General features: G+C 42.0%; 1 protein-coding gene across 3 annotated transcripts in view; it reads left to right on the plus strand.

The window, feature by feature from the left end:
• PBLD (phenazine biosynthesis like protein domain containing) overlaps positions 1 to 17,740 on the plus strand; it is a 33,384-nt gene extending 15,644 nt beyond the window's left edge. The window contains exons 1-8 of one of the 3 annotated variants that reach the window (XM_025193238.1): positions 37 to 66; positions 1,636 to 1,734; positions 4,068 to 4,177; positions 4,258 to 4,287; positions 6,196 to 6,284; positions 6,893 to 7,071; positions 9,594 to 9,656; positions 13,685 to 17,740. In XM_025193238.1, the coding sequence (XP_025049023.1) occupies positions 4,073 to 4,177; positions 4,258 to 4,287; positions 6,196 to 6,284; positions 6,893 to 7,071; positions 9,594 to 9,656; positions 13,685 to 13,797 (579 nt within the window). In that variant the 5' untranslated portion in view covers positions 37 to 66; positions 1,636 to 1,734; positions 4,068 to 4,072 and the 3' untranslated portion in view covers positions 13,798 to 17,740. Of the gene's footprint in view, positions 1 to 36; positions 67 to 1,635; positions 1,735 to 4,067; positions 4,178 to 4,257; positions 4,288 to 6,195; positions 6,285 to 6,892; positions 7,072 to 9,593; positions 9,657 to 13,684 lie in introns of those variants that run through there. The other 2 variants (XM_006036856.3, XM_014526363.2) reach the window with 2 other exon arrangements.
• The last annotated feature ends 376 nt before the right edge of the window (positions 17,741 to 18,116 follow it).

An 18,116-nucleotide genomic window follows, 5' to 3' on the forward strand; every position in this document is an offset into this window, starting at 1 on the left:
AATCCCCGGCTGGTGGCAGAGGCAGCAACGTAACCTGGCTGCAAGGCTGCTGGTATCATTCTGGAGGTAAGGGAGGAGCTGTTAGGGGATGGCTAGGAGGCTCCTGGTCTTGGGCATGACCTAAAACTGTACCCTGCCAGTAGTGGGTGGCCTGGTGGGGCTCTCAGTGGCATGGGAGCCCCCAGGAAATGCCAGGCCAATGATCACCCTGGTGAAAGGTGGGTGGGGGTGCCTTAACCCTAGCACTCACCTTCAGGTGGGTTTGCGTAACACCGGAGGCAGTTGGGGCCAGGCACAGTTACGGCCACCTGAGCCCTGTAGGGGGCAAGACTGGGAGGAGAGAGAGTTGGGGCCAGGCACGGCTACGGCCAACCTGAGCCCACTGGGGAGGGAAGGCCCATGGCCCCAAGTGAGGGCAGCAGAGATGAGGAGCCCCGAGTGAAGGGGAGTAGGCCAAGGTAGGTTTCTAGATGCCTGAGGCTGTAATTTGGGCCAGAGGCCGAGTAAAGGGGGCTCAGCCCGAGAGAGAGGGGTAAATCCTGACCCTGGTAAGTCCTCCACCGCTGGGAGGCCAAGCGTGGGTCAAAAGCAAGATCTATAATGAGCACAATGACATGATGCTCCAGGGGGGGAGTGAGAGTCCCTGTGAGACCCTGGAACACACCGGTCATGGTGCGAGTTACCCCAGCTCCCACAACCAGGGGGGTAACTCCTAGTAGGGGCCAGAAGGCAGACCCAAGAGAGTGAAGGGGCTAGTGGCAGGGGGCGTGATGAGAATACCCTACCCTCGGCTGGTCAATGCTGGGGCCAGGACCAGAAAGGTCAAAAGGGCCAGGGGCTCACTGAGGGATGTCCAGAGCTGAGGGCCTGGGGTTCTGACTGGCCTTGGAGGTGAGGCCAGGGCCTGTGTGGCCAAAGGTCCTGGGGGGACCACGCCCGAGAGGGGAAATAGTTTCAGGGAGCTAGGCAGCCCGAATGAAGGTGGGCTACACTGCCGGAATGGAGGGATCTTAAAGGGGTCTGAACTGAATGATTCTGGGGCCCAGTGTGGGGCTGGTGAGATTAACATCAGTGGATGCCATCTGTGAGGTATGGGCTGCTGTGTAAGGAAGGTACGGAGCTGCAGATAGCGCCCCCTGGCACCTGGGCAAGAATGGGCAGCCTCCCCCCTTAATTAACATCTTAATTAATTAAGAACAAGGCATGGCAGGTGAGTCAGGTGGGAGGCATGCCCAAAGGCAAGTGGGGAACCTAGCACTGTGGCTAGGTGGGGAGCCCCACTTTGTCACACTTAGTTTAGATGCAGTTCTATTAGTAAAATTGTACAAAGGTTACTAATTGTACATAGTACAAAGTGCTTTGCATGCATTTCTGAAGCTACAGCTTTGGCATTATTTCATACTGTACTCACGTACTAAAAAAGTACTCCCAGTGCAGACATGGCCTGACAAACAATAGTTGTACAAAAAAACAGGATTAAGTGGATGGCTAGAAACCTTTGTGCAATTCAATCTGATTGTATAAGATTTGTCTGCTCAGATTCAAGCATAATCGCTTAGTAAAATGTTTAGAAATTAACAGAGGAAGAGAGGCTTTTATAATCCTTTCATAAAATTAACTTTCTCTTTTTAAAAGGTTCCTGCTTCGGATTAAGGTGGTTCACACCAACTAATGAGGTCCCTCTTTGTGGTCATGCAACGCTAGCAGCAGCTGCCGTATTATTCAATATACAAGGTATTATTTTTACATTATTCTATATTATGATTATTTTTACATAATTTGCTAAATTTTTCTGATTTTAAAAATATACTCACACTGCTTTTTAATTATGCTCCGCAAATACAGCAGTTAAACCCCAAGAACACTTGAGGGTGGCCCCTTAACTAGTTATCTTTTTCTCATGCTCTGCTGTTACAAGGCAGTCTACATCCAGATTCCCCTGACCTCCTTTCTCTGTCATTAGTTAAAGGAACTGAATGTGCAGGTCTCAGCTGGTGCAGGGAAGTCCAGAAGAGGTAGAGATATTGCGGAGTATGTTCCCCTTCCGTTACGGCCAAGAGGAAGCCCCTATCTGTCATATGCTTCAGCTGTTTCTTTATTGAGTTTGTAGGAGTTTTGCCTAAAAAAACAACTGGCTCAAGAATTTTCTTGGTATGTAATCCCATGTAGATAGTCTGCTAAAATAGAATAACTCTACCATGTAAGATGAAGGAGCAAACACTCTGGACAGTAGGATTAGGATTCAGATTGACCTTGATAAATTGGAAAAATGATCCAAAATTAATCAAATAAAATTCAGTAACACTAAATGCAGAGTCCTGTACTTGTGACGGAACAATTGCATGCACAAATGCAGACCAAAGAATGACTGGCTAAACTACAATACTGCAGTCAAGGACCTGGGGGTTATTTTGAACCAGAAGTGGGCATTTAAGTGGCTGGAGGGCCACTTAAGGAGTTTTGGTGAGCTGTTGCAGGCTGGGTCAGCACCCCACCTCCCTCCAGCCCTCAACAGCTCACCAAAACTCCCTAAATGTCTCTGCCCTGGGACCTGGCCCCGTGCTGACACCACCTGGTGATCCTGGGGTCTCCGTAGAGACCAGCCCGGGACCCATGCAGGCAGGGTGTACTTGGCTGGGTTAATGGGTGGTGCTATAGGCGGGCGAGGAGTGGCATCTGGGAGCAGGATGGGCAGGCAGGGCTGGGGCTGGGATTGGAATCGCAGGGTGGTGGCAGGGTGGGACTGGAGCCCAGGGCAGGGTCGTGATCTGTACTAGTGCCTGTTTCAGGGACACATAGGCAGCAGATTGTGGCTCTGCCTGAGGCCCTGAACCTGTGCTGTCACTGCCCCACGATCCTGATCCTAGCCCTGGCCCTGCCTACCCATCCTGCTCCATGGAGACCCCACCTGCCTGCTTCATCCAGTGCTCCCAGTGATAGGTACAGGGTGGATGTTCTGGGGTGCCCAGGCAGCAGGGCCAGGTGTGGTGGTGGCAGAGCCATCCCTAGGGGTGTGTGGGGCCCAGGATATATCAGCCTGTGCGGGGCCAGGGGGTGGCAGCGGGGCAGGGATGGTGAGCGGCTACAGCACAGAGCTGGCAGCCACAGCGGAGCTGACAGTGCATGGCAGCCACAGTGGGGCCTATACGGCACTGTCCGTGGGGCCCAGGGCGGTTGCCCTGATTCGCGCCCCCTGGGGATGGCCCTGGGTGGTGGCAGTGGAGATTGGCAGTGGCAGCTGGAAGGAGCTGTTGCTGTAGGGGCTGTTAGGAGGCAAGTGTGGTCACCATGCTGCCTGGGCACACGTCACAGTCCAGACTGCCCGCTGCTCCTGGGCTGGGAAGGGCTGAGGGACCCACTGTGGGCTGGATAAAATCTCTTGGCAGACTGGATCTGGCCCTCAGGCAGTGTTTTGCCCACCCCTGTTATGGACTATAACGAGCCAACAGCATGCCATTGTTGCAAAAACCGCCAATAACATAATAGGCTATATTAGTAAGGCCTCACCTGGAGTACTCTTTTCAGTTTTGAGCCCCTCATTTAAAAAAAGGCACAGACAAATTAGAAATAGTCCCAAAGTGATTTGAGTTCTGGGAAACATGAGTTATGAGGAAAGGTTAAAAGAACTGGGATTTAACCTGAAGAAGAAAAGACTGATGGGGGATCTGAGAACAGTTTTCAAATATCTGGAGGGTGGTTATACACAAACTATTCACAGGGGACAGGACAAGGAATAACTATCTTAAATTTCAGCATGGGAAATTGAGGTTGGATATTTGGAAGAACAGACTACCTAAAGAGGTTATGGAATCTCCATCCTTGGAAATTTTTAGGAGAAGGTTGGACAGACACTTGTCCAGGTTGGTTTAGAAAGGGAGGATCCTGCCTTGAATAGGCTTTTGGATGAAGTCCTGAGGTCCCTTTAGCCCTACATTTCTATGGTTTTTTTTTATGAATCTAGCTATTTAAATATGCTAAAAGTGATACTCATATAATTATAAAGATTCTTTTCCTATTCCTCCAACTTCTTATTTCAATGACAAATATTGCAATGTTTTTTTCTTTAGAAAACATGAATTCAGCTCTCACTTTTGTAACACTGAGTGGTGAATTAAAGGCTAAACAAGAAAAAGATCATATTGTCCTGGACTTACCCCTTTATTCAACTTACCCACAGGTCAGTCCATGTTGTATATTTGTATGTTGCTTTCAAGAAACATGCCTCTATTGCTTACAGATTTTGTTTGCTTCTTCTAGGAGTTTCAGGAAGTAGAAGAGCTAGTAAAGGTAATTTTTGGCACATGTATGCTATTGTTCAAACTAATTTTTCAAAGGCTATAAATATTTTCTTATGTTAAAATGAATGAAAAATGACTAATAGTGCACAATGTCTCCATATGAAATTATGTTCTTATGTGCAGATATCTAAATGCAGAAATTCAGGGAATAAAATGTATTTTCCAACCTAGCAGTGGACTTTCAGGTTGTGGCAGTTTCTCTGGTTTCAACTCCAGCCCTTTATTGAATAGCAGTCTTTCAGTGCCAGCTTTTGGTCTAATATAACCACAAAGGCTGCTTACATACATGGAAAAAAAACCCAACAAATGGCACTTTACGTTCAGTTTGGTGCATCCCTGCACCTAGCACAGCACATGCCCAGAAGAGACATCATGTTAGTTTGACCTGGCTCTCCCAGTGTCTGTATCTGTAGCAAACGTATCTGTGTCATCCTGGCGAGAAATGGGTAGCGGTGTCCCACAGGGGTCGGTGCTTGGTCCAGTACTTTTCAACATCTATATTAACGATTTGGATGTGGGGGTAAAGAGCTCACTGACCAAGTTCGCAGACAACACCAAGTAATGGGGAAGCATGGTCACACTTGAAGATAGGCTACAGATACAGGGGGACCTAGACAGGCTAGCAAGTTGGGTGGATCAGAATCTAATGAAGTTTAATGTCAAGAAATGTAAAGTGCTCCGCCTCGGGACGAGCAACCCCCAACACATTTACAGGCTTGGTGGCACCAAACTGACTAGAACCACAAATGAAAAGGACCTGGGGGTAATAAGAGATCACAGTATGAATATGAGCCGGCAATGTAATGCTGTAGCCAGTAGGGCAAATAATACTCTGGCATGCATCATTTGATGCATCTCCAGCAAAACCAAGGAGGTGATTCTTCCGCTCTACTCAGCACTGGTGAGACTGCAGCTGGAGCACTGCATTCAGTTCTCGGCACCACACTTTAACAAGGACATGGACAAGCTTGAGAGAGTCCAAAGAAGAGGCACCCATATAATTAGTCTTACATGGCAAGCCATATGAAGAAAGGCTGAGGGATCTAGGACTCTTCAGCCTGAAGAAAAGAAGGCTGAGAGGGGACCTGGTAGCAGCTTACTGTTACACTAGGGGAGTACGCCAAGGGCTTGGTGAGCAACTGTTCACCAGGGCATCCGAGGGGAGAACTAGGAGTAATGGCCACAAACTTCTGGAAGACCGATTCAGGCTCAACTTTAGGAAAAACTTCTTCATAGTCAGGGTTTCCAGACTGTGGAGTAAGCTCCATCCAGAGGTGGTGCAATCACCTACCCTGGAAATCTTCAAGAGGAGACTAGACAGTCACCGTGTTGGGGTCACCTGACCCCCAGTTATCTTTCCTGCTTGGTGAAGGGGGCTGGATCTGATGATCTTCCAAGGTCCCTTCTGGCTTTACAATCTATGAATCTAGATCAGGCGAATCAGCAAGGCTTTTTTTCACTTTTACTGTATCAGCTAAAATTAGATAAAAGAGCCAAAAAGCCCCACTGAAGTGTCTGATCTATACAGACACTGGGGAGCTGGGTCAAACTAATGAACTTCCTTTTCCAGTAAAACATTTTTTTTCATGTCTGTCAGAAGCCATAATAAGGACCAATCTAGTGTACTTTCTCTCATCCCATTCCCAGAGCTACCTTTCATGCTGACATGCAGAATCCCTAGCTGTAATTCAGCCCTCAGTCTGGATGCAGAGGACCTCCATGTATCCATTTTGCCTGTATTTCCCTTGTATTCATGTACCCTGGAATTGTATGAAAGGCCTTGCCTGAGCTCTCTGACAGTAGTTGAATTTGCCTTTAAAAATGAAAGGGAAAATAAATCACATACTCTAGTGACTTTTAACTGTTCTGTTTGGTTTATCTAACATTCTTTTACCAGACAGCAGTAGGTGATATGGTTGTTCAAGACCTTCGCTATTCTCCTGACACAAAAAAACTCCTAGTCCGTCTCAACGATACTTATGAAAGGTAAATGACACTATCTGACACAAGTGTTCTTGTAGAAATGTATGAATTGTTTATTCAGCAGTACTCATGTACAGGTTCTTTTTATATGTTTGTCTTTGAAACATGGGGATGTTAAAAAATGCTTCATCTCCATATTCTGTAAGTATATGTCTTTGGACTGTTATGATTTTGAATCTGTCAAGCTAAGCAGGATCAAGCATTCTCTGCATTTGAGTTGAATACCTCCCCTAAAAGACAAACTGGATGATAGGAAGAAGTTTTAGTGATGAAACAGATGATTTTCTGGATCCAGTTTGAAGAGTCTTTGTTTCTGGAGGTATTGGTTTTTTAAATAAGCTATAAAACCAAAGCCTTTAAATATCTCACAGTGTATGTTACCTTTCTGCCTGGGCATACATTCTACTCATGCAGAATATGTTGGGGGATTTGTGGCTATCTATGCTTATGCGTTCATAAATAATAACTTCATGGAACAACGTTCATCAGAAAAATTCCAAAGTGCTTTTCAATCTCAGAAGTTATTATTTTTCTGTTAGTATCAATTTGGCACTTTTCAGCACTTACATTAATACTGATTATTAAAATACACTGTGTTTATTTGATTCAAGGTCTGTCTTGGAGAAATTAAAAGTGAATGCCCAAGATCTTGTGCCAGCTGAGAAGACAGGAAAGGTGAAAGGGCTAATACTGACACTTAAGGGAAGTTTGAGTGAAAAACATAAAAATTATGACTTTTATTCCCGATACTTTGCACCATGGAATGGAGTTCTGGAAGATCCTGTTACAGGTGTGTTCATATGTGTACATGGGATTGATTCGTGGCTCAGTTCATGTGAAGAGCTCTCATTATAAACTTACACTGCATAGCTATTTGCATCATTGAAATTTTTCACTTTCTTTTGGAGTTACCCTTGTAAGACTCCAGGAATTAGCTCAGTAAGCTGGAAACTTTTGCAGTCGATATCTGACCCATTAAAAAATGTCCAGGTTTCTGCCGTTATCAGGCCAGAGATTTCTGCTTGTTTTTCATATCCCGTAAGTACAGAATTCCCATTAAGAGGAGGAAGGGCAGAGGCTATTAAACTAATATATTCACATGCATGTCTCGTGAAGTATTCATTGCTTTATTAATGGCACAGTTGCCTTATGATTTTTTTGCGACAACTTCATTTTTTTTTACCAGTATGAAGGTCTTTTATTGTTGATACTCTCACCTACATACATATTGTAAATGCTACTAAGAAAACAAGTGTATAGAGGTTGGGGTGACAAGAATTTAAATGGCTTCTTTGATCCTTCTCACTGGGTATGATGGTGAGTCACTGTGAAGAGCAGTGAGCTCAGTCTCCCTCTACAGCTTCTCTTGGGGCGCTTTAGTCTCAAACTTGTATGGCAGCTACCTCAGAACATCTTGACTCAGCGCTACTCCTGATTCAGTTGGCACATTCAATGTATTGGCATCACTGTTTTACACTAATTTGCTTCAGATGTTTTACTGTGATTGCTTGAGATCATTACTTATGGGTCACTAAAAATGGATAATATGGACAGTCACTCTAAAAAAGAAAGAACGGGTATAAAAATCGTTGTTTATGATGTGTTGTCCGCTGGTATTCCATGACACGTTCTTGTCTTCTACTATAGCATGCAATATAAACTTTGTCCCATTCCCACAAAGGAACTGAAAGGTAGTTATAGCCACTGCGTTTTTTGTCCTTGATTACAGGATGCTAAAGGGCATACAAGGAACAGAGTTCCAAAGTTCTTATTCTTTTTTTATTCCATGTTTATTATTATAACTCGAGATATTTGTATTGTCCATCTTCATTTCAATTTTTTAAAAACCTTGCTGAGCTCTTGGATCCACTGAAGATACTACAGTAAAGTTTTCTAGCTACCACTGTATCTGCTCAGGAAAGAAACTTGCTTGAGATTGCCAATTAGGTGCCTCCTTGCCAACAGAAGTCTTGTTGAGGGGCAGGTGACCTCACTGTAAAGATATTTTCTCTTCCTTCATGGTTTTACAGCTAGGAAAAGAGAGCTGAAGAATTTTAATTATGAACATTGTCCTTTTCAATGACATCTCAATGTCAAATTAATTATTTTAGCTGTGTAAGTGTCTTATATTGTGGTGTTCTACCTTGTAATGACTTCATAACTGCAGTACATGTTCTTTTGACCATGTGGCTTGATTATTATGATTACTTTACATGAGGAACAAAGCACAAGACTAAGCAGCATGCTTACCTGTGAAACGGAGCAGTCATGATGATAATGTTTCAAACAGTCTTGTTTTTTTTAATATTAGCTGCCTTTTAAGGTGATCCTATTAATTTTTGAGGTCCTCAGTGAGAGTTCTGAAAACTTATTGTGTCACATCCTGGTGTGGGTATCTTTTCAGTGACACCACTTACTTTTAAGTCAGGGGTCAGCAACCCCCGGCACACGTGCCGAGCATGACACGCAAGGCCGTTTTACTCAGCACACCACCGCCAGCCCAGGCTCTAAGCAGCTGATGCCAGCCACGGAGCCCAGGCTGTTCCCAGCAGGCGGCTGGGAGGCTTCAAGTCCTGCTGCAAGCAGACCAGGCTTCTTGGGCTGGCTGCAGCCGGGAGGCTGCAAACAGCTGCTCTGGGCTGTGGCATGTCAGCACTCCCACACCTTCCAAGGTAGACATTGTGGGGTTTTTTCGGCACTCCAGCCAAAAAATGTTGCCTAGCCCTTTAGGTGGTTCCTCCAGTCATGTACAAAACTATCAGGCAATTGAGCTTTTGTCATAACAGCCATGGGGTATAGAATTTTTTCTTTCTGGATGCTAATTTCAATCCACCTACTTCTACTTCTAAATTGCATCTAAAAACCTTGTTTTCAAGATTCTTTTTTCATAATCGTGTATGTGTCCTCTATAGCAACATCATTCCATTTGTTTAAATTCCTAATATTGTGATCTTTTGTTATTTTATTACAGTGTATTATATTTGTTGGCCAGCACTGATGTGCATTGGTCAAAGGATATAAATTTGTTATTTGTGGCTAATCATGAAGTCTTTATTTAGACAAAGCTCCCATTGAAGTCTGAGGAAAGACCTAATAAAACATGAAGAATTTCCCTTGTTAATGGTAGACTTAACCTTACTAACAGAAGTGTTATTCTAACTATTCCCCAAGCTCTTAAATATTTATATTCCAAATGCAACTCATGTTGTAATTGATTTGTTTAATAATTGTGTACATTTTAATTTGTGATAGCTATATAACAAGAGTTATCTTTAATGCAGTGTTATCTGATATCTTTTCATTTCTTTTAAGGATCTGCCCATGCTGTTTTAGGCAGCTACTGGTCACAGCACCTTGGTAAAAGTGAAATGCTTGGTAAGAAGACCTGTTTTTTTGAAAAAAATATCCTTTTAAATAAAAATAAATTGTATAGGCAAAGTATAAGCTGTCACAGTAAAACTGCCCAGTTTGACTTCCTTTACTCACTCCAGACAAAAAGACCTGGCCATATCATTAGTAGTAACATATTACAACCTGACTAGGATTTACCAGTTCAGGCAATCACCCAATCTTTGTTTCCTATGCAGAAAAGACAAGAATCAGGCTATTTCTACCAAAACATCTTCCTAGATGTACTAGATTATGTATTTGGGAATTATATAAATTAGCACATGTTCCTCTTCCTCAAGGAATTAGATTCCTCTTGATCAGAAGTAAAGTAGCATCTAAAGGCTTTAATAGACATATGGTACTAGGTGAGATATGTAGAGCAAGTACATGGAGTTGCAGTCATACATTACCAAACAGTGCTTTTTGGACTTAGCATCTAGAGCAGATATACTCATTTTTGTATAATAATTCTCCAGTCTTGGTATCATTAGGACTGTGCCTTCTTCTTTCCTGGATAGGAGTAAAGGCAGTCCTCCGACTTGCAACACAATTGGTTCCTGAAAACCATGTCTTAAGTCGAAACATTGTAACTCGGAACCAATTTTCTCATAAGAAACAATGTTATAAATTGGGGATTGGTTCCTGAACCAAGACCTGATACCCTATTTTCACTAAAAATACCGCAGCATTTTGTACTCAATCAATTATAGGTGAGTAATATAGCTACATTAATGTATTTATATTGTAAATAGCAATCATATTGATTTGGAAGGACTTCTTTGAGGTGACTTTGCTGGACTTTTTGAAAGGCTCTTGGTTGGACTTTTTGAAGGGTTCTTGGCTGGAGTCCTCTCAGGAGTCTTGGCTGCAGGTTTTTCTGGAGTCTTGTCTGCTTTCTTAAAGATAGTGTCCAAGGAAGTTTGGACAGATGTTCTCCAGGGAGATGAGCGACGCAGTGAACTTGTTTGCTGGCGTGGTGTCGCATTGGATCAAGTATTGTAAAGTTGAAACTGACATCATAAAGTTGAAACAGGATGTCAGTTTATAAACGTTGTAAGTGTGAAACGTTGTAACTCGAAATGTTGTAAGTCGAGGACTGCCTGTACTGTTAATTTATCCTATGAATGGGAGTAAGCAAAGGATACTTACAAAAAGGAGTAGGGCGTTCCTGACAAGTACACACTTGCAATTTTCGGCACCTCAAACCCCGTGCGGCATATGTGCACTCATTTGCTGCACTGCTCATTTGTACTGCGGCAGGTTTTTTTTCACACTGGGAAATCCTGGTATCAAAAAACAAAAAAATGCTGCTAAAAAAAGCAGCATGGCGCACGTGGCAGCGGTGTGCACTGCCTATGGGCGGCTGGTGCCTCCTGAGGCACCCCCACTCCCCAGCCGGCACTCTCAGTGGGGCACCAGTGCTTCTGCCTGCCCCACCTACCCCTGCCTATGCAGGGAGCACTGGCTGTCAGGGGGTGCACCAGTGCTCTCAGGGAGGTGTATATGCACCCCCGTGTATCCCCATGCGTCACCACTGGCACTGCCAGAAACTGCTGCCCTGGGAGGCCTCCAGGACCCTAGGTAAAGCTGCTGGGGCCAGCACAGGTGCTGGCCTCAGCCTCCCCTACCTCTCCTGGGTCAATTTGCTGCACACCAGATTGTGTGTGCAGAGGAGTGACCTTGGACAAATAGCAGCAGTACAAATGCACACATAGAGTATACTCAACTATAATGTGAGTTCTTGAGATGGACTGTAAAGTCACACTTCCCATCCACCTTCCCCTCTCCTTTGGAGTCCAAATTCATTTTAAGGGCTTGGAGATGCATAGGAAAAACTGAGGAAGGTATTATGCCACATCTCATTCTATAGTCTTGTCCACAGAATATTTCAAAATGTTGAGAGGAGGGTTAGGAGGGACACAGGAGGGCTTTAGTGGGCATTGCTACTTTGAGTTATAACACCTGTACTGCATTGGTTGATGAGCCCAGGAGTGTGACTATATGGAACCTGAGTCAAAGAACTTTGGTTACAGGTGAGCCACTTCCAGTTTTTCTTGGTAGGAAACTTTAGGCTAGTTCACAGGTGCTCAATCCTCTAGCCTGTGGAGCCATGGCATCCAGCCCACTGGGCTCCCCACAGGTCCAGAAATTTGGTGCCAGTGGAGTAGTGGCAGCTGGGGAAGTGTAGGGTCCAATCTGGGCACATCTGGCCTGGCCAAGGCTGTGTGGAGTCTGATTTGGGTATATGCAGCCAGGCCAAGGTGGCGAGGGGCCTGATCTAGGTACACATGGCTGGGCTGAGGTAGTATGTGGACTGATCCAGGTGTGTGGGGCCCAACTTTGTGCATTGACTGTGGCCTGTGTATTGGCTCTATACCACTCATCCAGTCCAGGGGGCCAAAATGGTGAACATGACTAAATAAGGTAATTTTTTTGTTTGTTTATTTCGGTATGGTTTTAGCACACTCTGTATGAATCCATATTGATTATTGAAGTAAATGGTTGGTTTAGGAAACTGGTTATAGTATATACTTTTTCATGTGAATGGTAATCACCTAACCAGTTAAAATTTGGCAGTTTTGACAGGTCTTCAGTGGGTGCATCTACATGAAACATTTACTGTGCAGTAACTTGTTACTACTGCGCAGTAGCATTGCCAGGCATGAACTGGGACGCGACACTACTGTGCAGTAGTAATGAGCTACTGCATGTTAAGCATCACTAGGCAACTCTGCCAGGACACTACTGCACGGTAATGCCGGTTATTGCGCAGTCATTTAGTACTTGGTTATGCAAGTACTAAATGACTGGAGAGTAACAGCTGTGCAGTGGGTGGCTTGTGTAGACAAGCCCATTGTCATTTAAGTGCCACCTTGCTGCATTTATAGATGAAAAAGCTTTGTCTAGACAAGTGGGGAAAAAAAACCTTTCATTTCTTTTACAGATGCATCTCTCTGCCTCCTTGCCTTCTTATGTTTTTGATTCCATTTGGTTGAACACAGTGGTTCCACATAAATCTTTTGGTTTCTAATCTCAAATAGAGGGGTTTATACAAATGTGCCGTAGGCCTAGGCATTGTTATGAATTGTGAAGGAAAGCTCCTAACCCCTTCCCTCTTTAAGATTAGAGTGAGGTTTGGGAGGTTTTGCTGTGGGCGTTGCCCTTGTCACCTTTTGGGAGGATGAGAGATTTTTTCCTCAGACTCCCAGATTAGCCTGAGCTGTGTGGGTTTTTTTTACCTTCTGACTAGCCTGAGCTGCCTAGGAGCCTGGTGGGTCAGTTATATAATAAATTTTTTTTCACAACTTGACAAGTGCCTGTTGCAGGTAACTGTTGAATAAGCAGATTCTCTCCCTGATAAACTGGAATGGGAAGTGATCTAGAAGAAGTCATTTCCTAAAGAAGGCTTGGAATGGGACTGTGGCCTTCAATGTTTAATGTGGTGGAGAAACAAATCTTCTTTGTCACCTTCCTCACTTCTGTTTGAGGAGAAGACAAGGGGGTCATAGTGTTGCTTAGGACCAGATCAAGAGGATAGCAGACCTCCACCAAGTTGAAGAGATAATAAGAAAGAAGACCTGCAGTAGAGATATTATTGCTGTTCCTAGATGTGTTACTTTGTGGCCTAGTTAAACCACGTTCCAGGTATCTTGTCTTCCTACATTGTCCAGAACAAAAGATCTGATAGTCTCAGTTTTGATAGTTGCATTACAAAACCCATTATTCATTATTTGTGTTAACAATTAGCATTCTTGTTAGTTTCAGTAGAAAAGCAACGGCTAACCTGGAATAGGTCTTTACCTATTTTTACCCCATAAAGGTGATCCATCCGGAGTGGTAGTGATGCATACTGATTAAGCAGTGTTTGTAATGCTGCTGCCTGTGTTGTACCTATTCTGTAGATAAAGAGGCCTTAAGTTTCCAGAACCTTTTTTATGAATAACAATTTATTTTAAAATAGTGGATAACCAAAATATTGATAAAAAATCTATACTCTTTTGTTTCTATTTTAGCTTGTCAGTGTTCTCCCCGTGGAGGAGAAATGAAGATCTCACTACAGAGTGATGGAAGGATTGACATCGCTGGTCAAGTTGTTATTGTCTTAACAGGCAATTTGACATTCTGAAGGGAATCAGCACTAACAGCTCCATCTGTCTGAGCTTCAAATTATTCAAATTGTATCTGGTTATATCTTGGTCTTAAAGTGCAAATCATCATCACTGTCTTGTGAAACCCATAATTCTTAATTGTTTCCTCCCCGCTTCAGAGATTACTTGAAAATTGTCTTTCAGGTCTTCAGGGTGTTCAGTGGACTTTCTCTTGATCATCCTATATCCTTCTAAACTAAATGATTCTTTTTTGTTTCTTTTAAATCCCAGATTTCTTCTTGCCTTTTTCCTTTTTGCAGGTATAGAGTCTTTTCTCACACTGTCCAGTAACATCCTTCTTGTATTCCTACTCCTGTGATCTCCTTTTTATGTACAGACTCATCTTAAAAGCTATTTCTGGTCTCTTTCACTCGCTCATAAAATAATTAAATCCTTCCTTTATGTTCAATCTCTCTTTCTGAAGTCTGACCATTGTTCCTCTTTTTTCTTTTCCTTGCATCCTGTCTTTAATAATTTACTTGATTTAAAATGTGAAAACTAATTGTACGTGAAATCCTCTTTCTTTCTTCTCTTTTGAATTATGCTTTTCAAGAAGAATTATATTGAAGAAGCTTATAACATTAAATCTTGATTTGAAATTTCTGGCTGAAGAACACAGATGGCTACACTAAGCTACTTTTATTGAATGCTTCAAAATCTGAAGCTTTCCTCCTAGTTCAAAAGTCCTTTCTGCAGTGTCCTCTCTGTGCAACATTATCTCTAATCTTATGTCAGCTATTTTCTTGAGTCTTTACTTTGCTGCTGTTTTGGTGTTCTCTCAATTCATCATTTAGGAATATAAGACTCTTTTAGTTGTCATGACCAGTTTATCTACCACTCTTTCTTCCTCTTTCCAAGTCACTTTTTTTCTAAATTTTGCTTTAAGTCTTTCATTTTTTTTCTTTATTTTGTAATTATCTCTCAGTGTGTACAGCATTTTTAATTCAAAGGTATTGTCATCCTGCATGATCAGTTGGCAGTAATTTACATGGCTTATATATATTGGGGAGATTGGCTGTACTGAAGGTGAACTCCAGTACTGTCATTACTTTGTGATTTTCATCTTGATAATCTCCAAAGCTCCTGGAGATGAGTAAAGATGTAAAAATCTCAGATTTCATTTTAAAAAGTAAGTTTCTCACCCTCATAGTTGCATATAGAATATTGATAATGTGACTTGAATATCTTAAAGGTTCACAGCCAGTAGGTAAACAAAAGGAACCTCCAATTAAAAATAAAAATAAAAAATCTCACGCATGCTTTTGGCCTGGCTCATGAATTTTGAATATTTGAGGTTTTCGTACTGAAACTCAAACATGAGGGAGGGCACTGGAGTCAGCCTAGGAGGAGCATGTCTTGCAGCCAATTGAAAATAACCTGCCCACTTTTGGAGATGCACTGCTCACTCAAGACGCCTGGTAGACCAGCAAATGTGGGCAGCTTGCTCTGCTACATTCCCCATTGTAGGCAGGTTACTCAGGAAGTGAGAGTGACCCACAATCTAATCTGAGAAATGTTTTTAGAAAAACTCCTTTAGAATGTTGATGCATAAAAAAGCAATTATTGTTCACCTGTCCAGATTTAACAAATAGACAGTACAGCTTTCTCCCCCAAGGGGACTAATAATCAACAAAGCCCAATAACTTTTAAATGTGCCTGCTATCTAAATCTTCCTGACCAAACCAATATACTTGCTGCTTAATGCAATTTTTTTTGTAGTTTATTTTTTCTTAGCCTCCATTTCTGTTCAGGATAGAAAAATCACCAGAGCTCAGGTGGGAGACTCTGCAGTAATGTGTTTGTAATCATCAGATTAGTTAATCAGCTATGATTTATTAATGATGAATTAATTATACCTGATTGTGCAGTTCTGCTGGCTAAATGGAGCTTTAAAGGGGTTATTTTATTAATCATCACTGTGCTAATTGCAGACACTTACAGGAGGATCACTAATTAAACATGCAACCATATGCAAAACAAGCTAGGCTGCTGAGTGCAGCAAGAATAAGAACACTCATTTTCTGACTAACAAACTTTATTTTCCATGAAATATTATGTAGTTGACCTGGTGATGCTAATTACTCACCAAGAATTATTTTAATATGTTACACATTTTCAGTCAGCAAAAAAAGGAAATTGATCTTTAAACCAAATTCCATAGGCATTCTGTCCCAGCCAAATTCTATTGAGCTTTCCTGGTGCAAAAGCTGTAAGCCATGTGAACAATCCAAAAATAAATTGTTTACAGTTTCTGTGAGATTTTTCACATTTCCATGGCAAATTATTAACCATGCAAATGGAAGATGATTTTTAGAAACAGTTGTCATAACCTGCAGCAAGGTACTGAATATCACTTACTATATGTAGTAGAGTGGCTTCAACACATCGTAAAACTAAGGCAATTATAGATTTTAAATATAAAGTATAAATGAGTGTTTAAAACAGAAAACAAATGAGGTAAACCTTGGTTAAAAAAGGAAATACTGGAAAAATATGCATCAGAAGGTTTCTAGAACGGGTTGGCAGCCTATGGTTTGTGGACTGGATCTGGCCTGTGGAGTCATTTGATCTGGCATTCGGATGTGGAGCTATGGCGCTGTCATTTTTCCCTGCAACCACAGGAAGACTGGGTGATTTCACTGTGCTGCCATGGGGAAAAGTGATGCTAGTCCTAGCACCTACCTTCACCCTCCTGCATCTGATCCAAACTGGGTCAGTCTGGCATGCAGCCTTAAAGGTTGCTGCTGTTCTAGAACATTAGAAAGGAAACGGGAAATACGTAGCAGTAGATCATATGGAGCACATTATAACTATATAATTACTGCATCTTCCTCTCAACATGAATAAATTCCACTACAATCAGTTTGATGAAAATTAAATGGTTGATTTTAACCATTTGATCTTCAGGGTGCACATTTCATCTTGCGGAGTATATTGTGCCCTTAAAATATTAATAATAATGTCTGAATGCTACAGTGTTTTGGTGTAGATGATTTCCTTACCATTAATTTCCCCTAAACTCTTGTTTTATTCAGATGGTTGTCTTCCTTACTAAGTAAATGGCAATTGACTTTAAAAGCAATGGCATTACCCAGTATAACCTGCAAAATGACCAAAATTAATCAAAATAAAAGTGGTGTTTGTATTATTTTTAGTACAAAAAGCTTAATTCTTGAGGTTCTGATTAAATGATATGTTGGCTTAAATTATCCAGTTATTGGATTAAATGCAAATCCCACAGCAGACCCAGTTCTGAGCTGTTTATGACTCCCTTATGGTGTTCAGCTCACATACTACTACTTGAGGAAAACTCCTGTCACTACTCTCTGGTATAGAGTTCTGAGGCTAGTATAGGGCTGGTGGATCCTGTCTATGCTGCATACTTTATAGAGATGTGCCAAAGGAATAGCTTTGGGTCAGCAGGAGCAAGGAAGAGGACTGGAGATATGTCTGAACTGTCTTGCACTCTGATATTCTGGACCACAGTAGTGTTCCATAAGGGACCAGTCAAAGCCAGGATAAATTAGAGTAAGTTCTAGGTTAGACCAGAATTCAGGAGATACAAGTGTGATTTAAGAACAGCTCAGAATAGCATGCAAATGACAAATTTAAAGGAAGCAAAGTAAAAAACTAAAACCAGCCAAACAAACACAGAAATCCTAACACACAAACCAATAGGTTTATTGTTATAGGAAATGCAAAAGCATAGCAAAAGAAAGCAACAAACTTATAACAAAAGTCAAGATCACATAAAATAAGCAATTTAAACACTTAACATGCTTGTGAAAGTCCATTGTTGTAGTTATTTTTTCCTGTGAGAAGCAACAGAAAACATGCTTTAAAAATTTAAGACTACAATTGAAAAGGTAAACTGCAAAAGATGGAAATAACCAATAAAAAACATTGCAAATCTTTGCTTGGCAAGAGGTTATTGAGAAAAATCATGTGCATTGTGAGGGATGGTTAGGGAAACTTAGCAACAGATGAGGAAGATACTGTTGGGAAACTAAAAGATTTCTTTGTCTCAGTGTTCATCAGAGTGACAGGGAAACATGCCAGAAACAGAGGAAAGCTTCCCAGGGGTTGAAAATGGATATTGAATGAAAATTAAGCACAATGGCAAAGCCTCTAAAAATTAATTTAGTGTAGTTAAAAAGATTCTCTGGGATTGGGAATTTCTGGATTCCTTTTTGCAGCCGACCAGTTTGGCTTTTAATTTGTTCCCAGACTTTTAAAGCAAAAGTTTAAGTAAAACATTATTTTCAGTCTTCCTGAGTTTTTTCTTTTTTTCTTTCCC

This window comes from Alligator sinensis, unplaced genomic scaffold (assembly GCF_000455745.1).
Source record: "Alligator sinensis unplaced genomic scaffold, ASM45574v1 scaffold1841_1, whole genome shotgun sequence".
Taxonomy (NCBI): domain Eukaryota; kingdom Metazoa; phylum Chordata; order Crocodylia; family Alligatoridae; genus Alligator; species Alligator sinensis.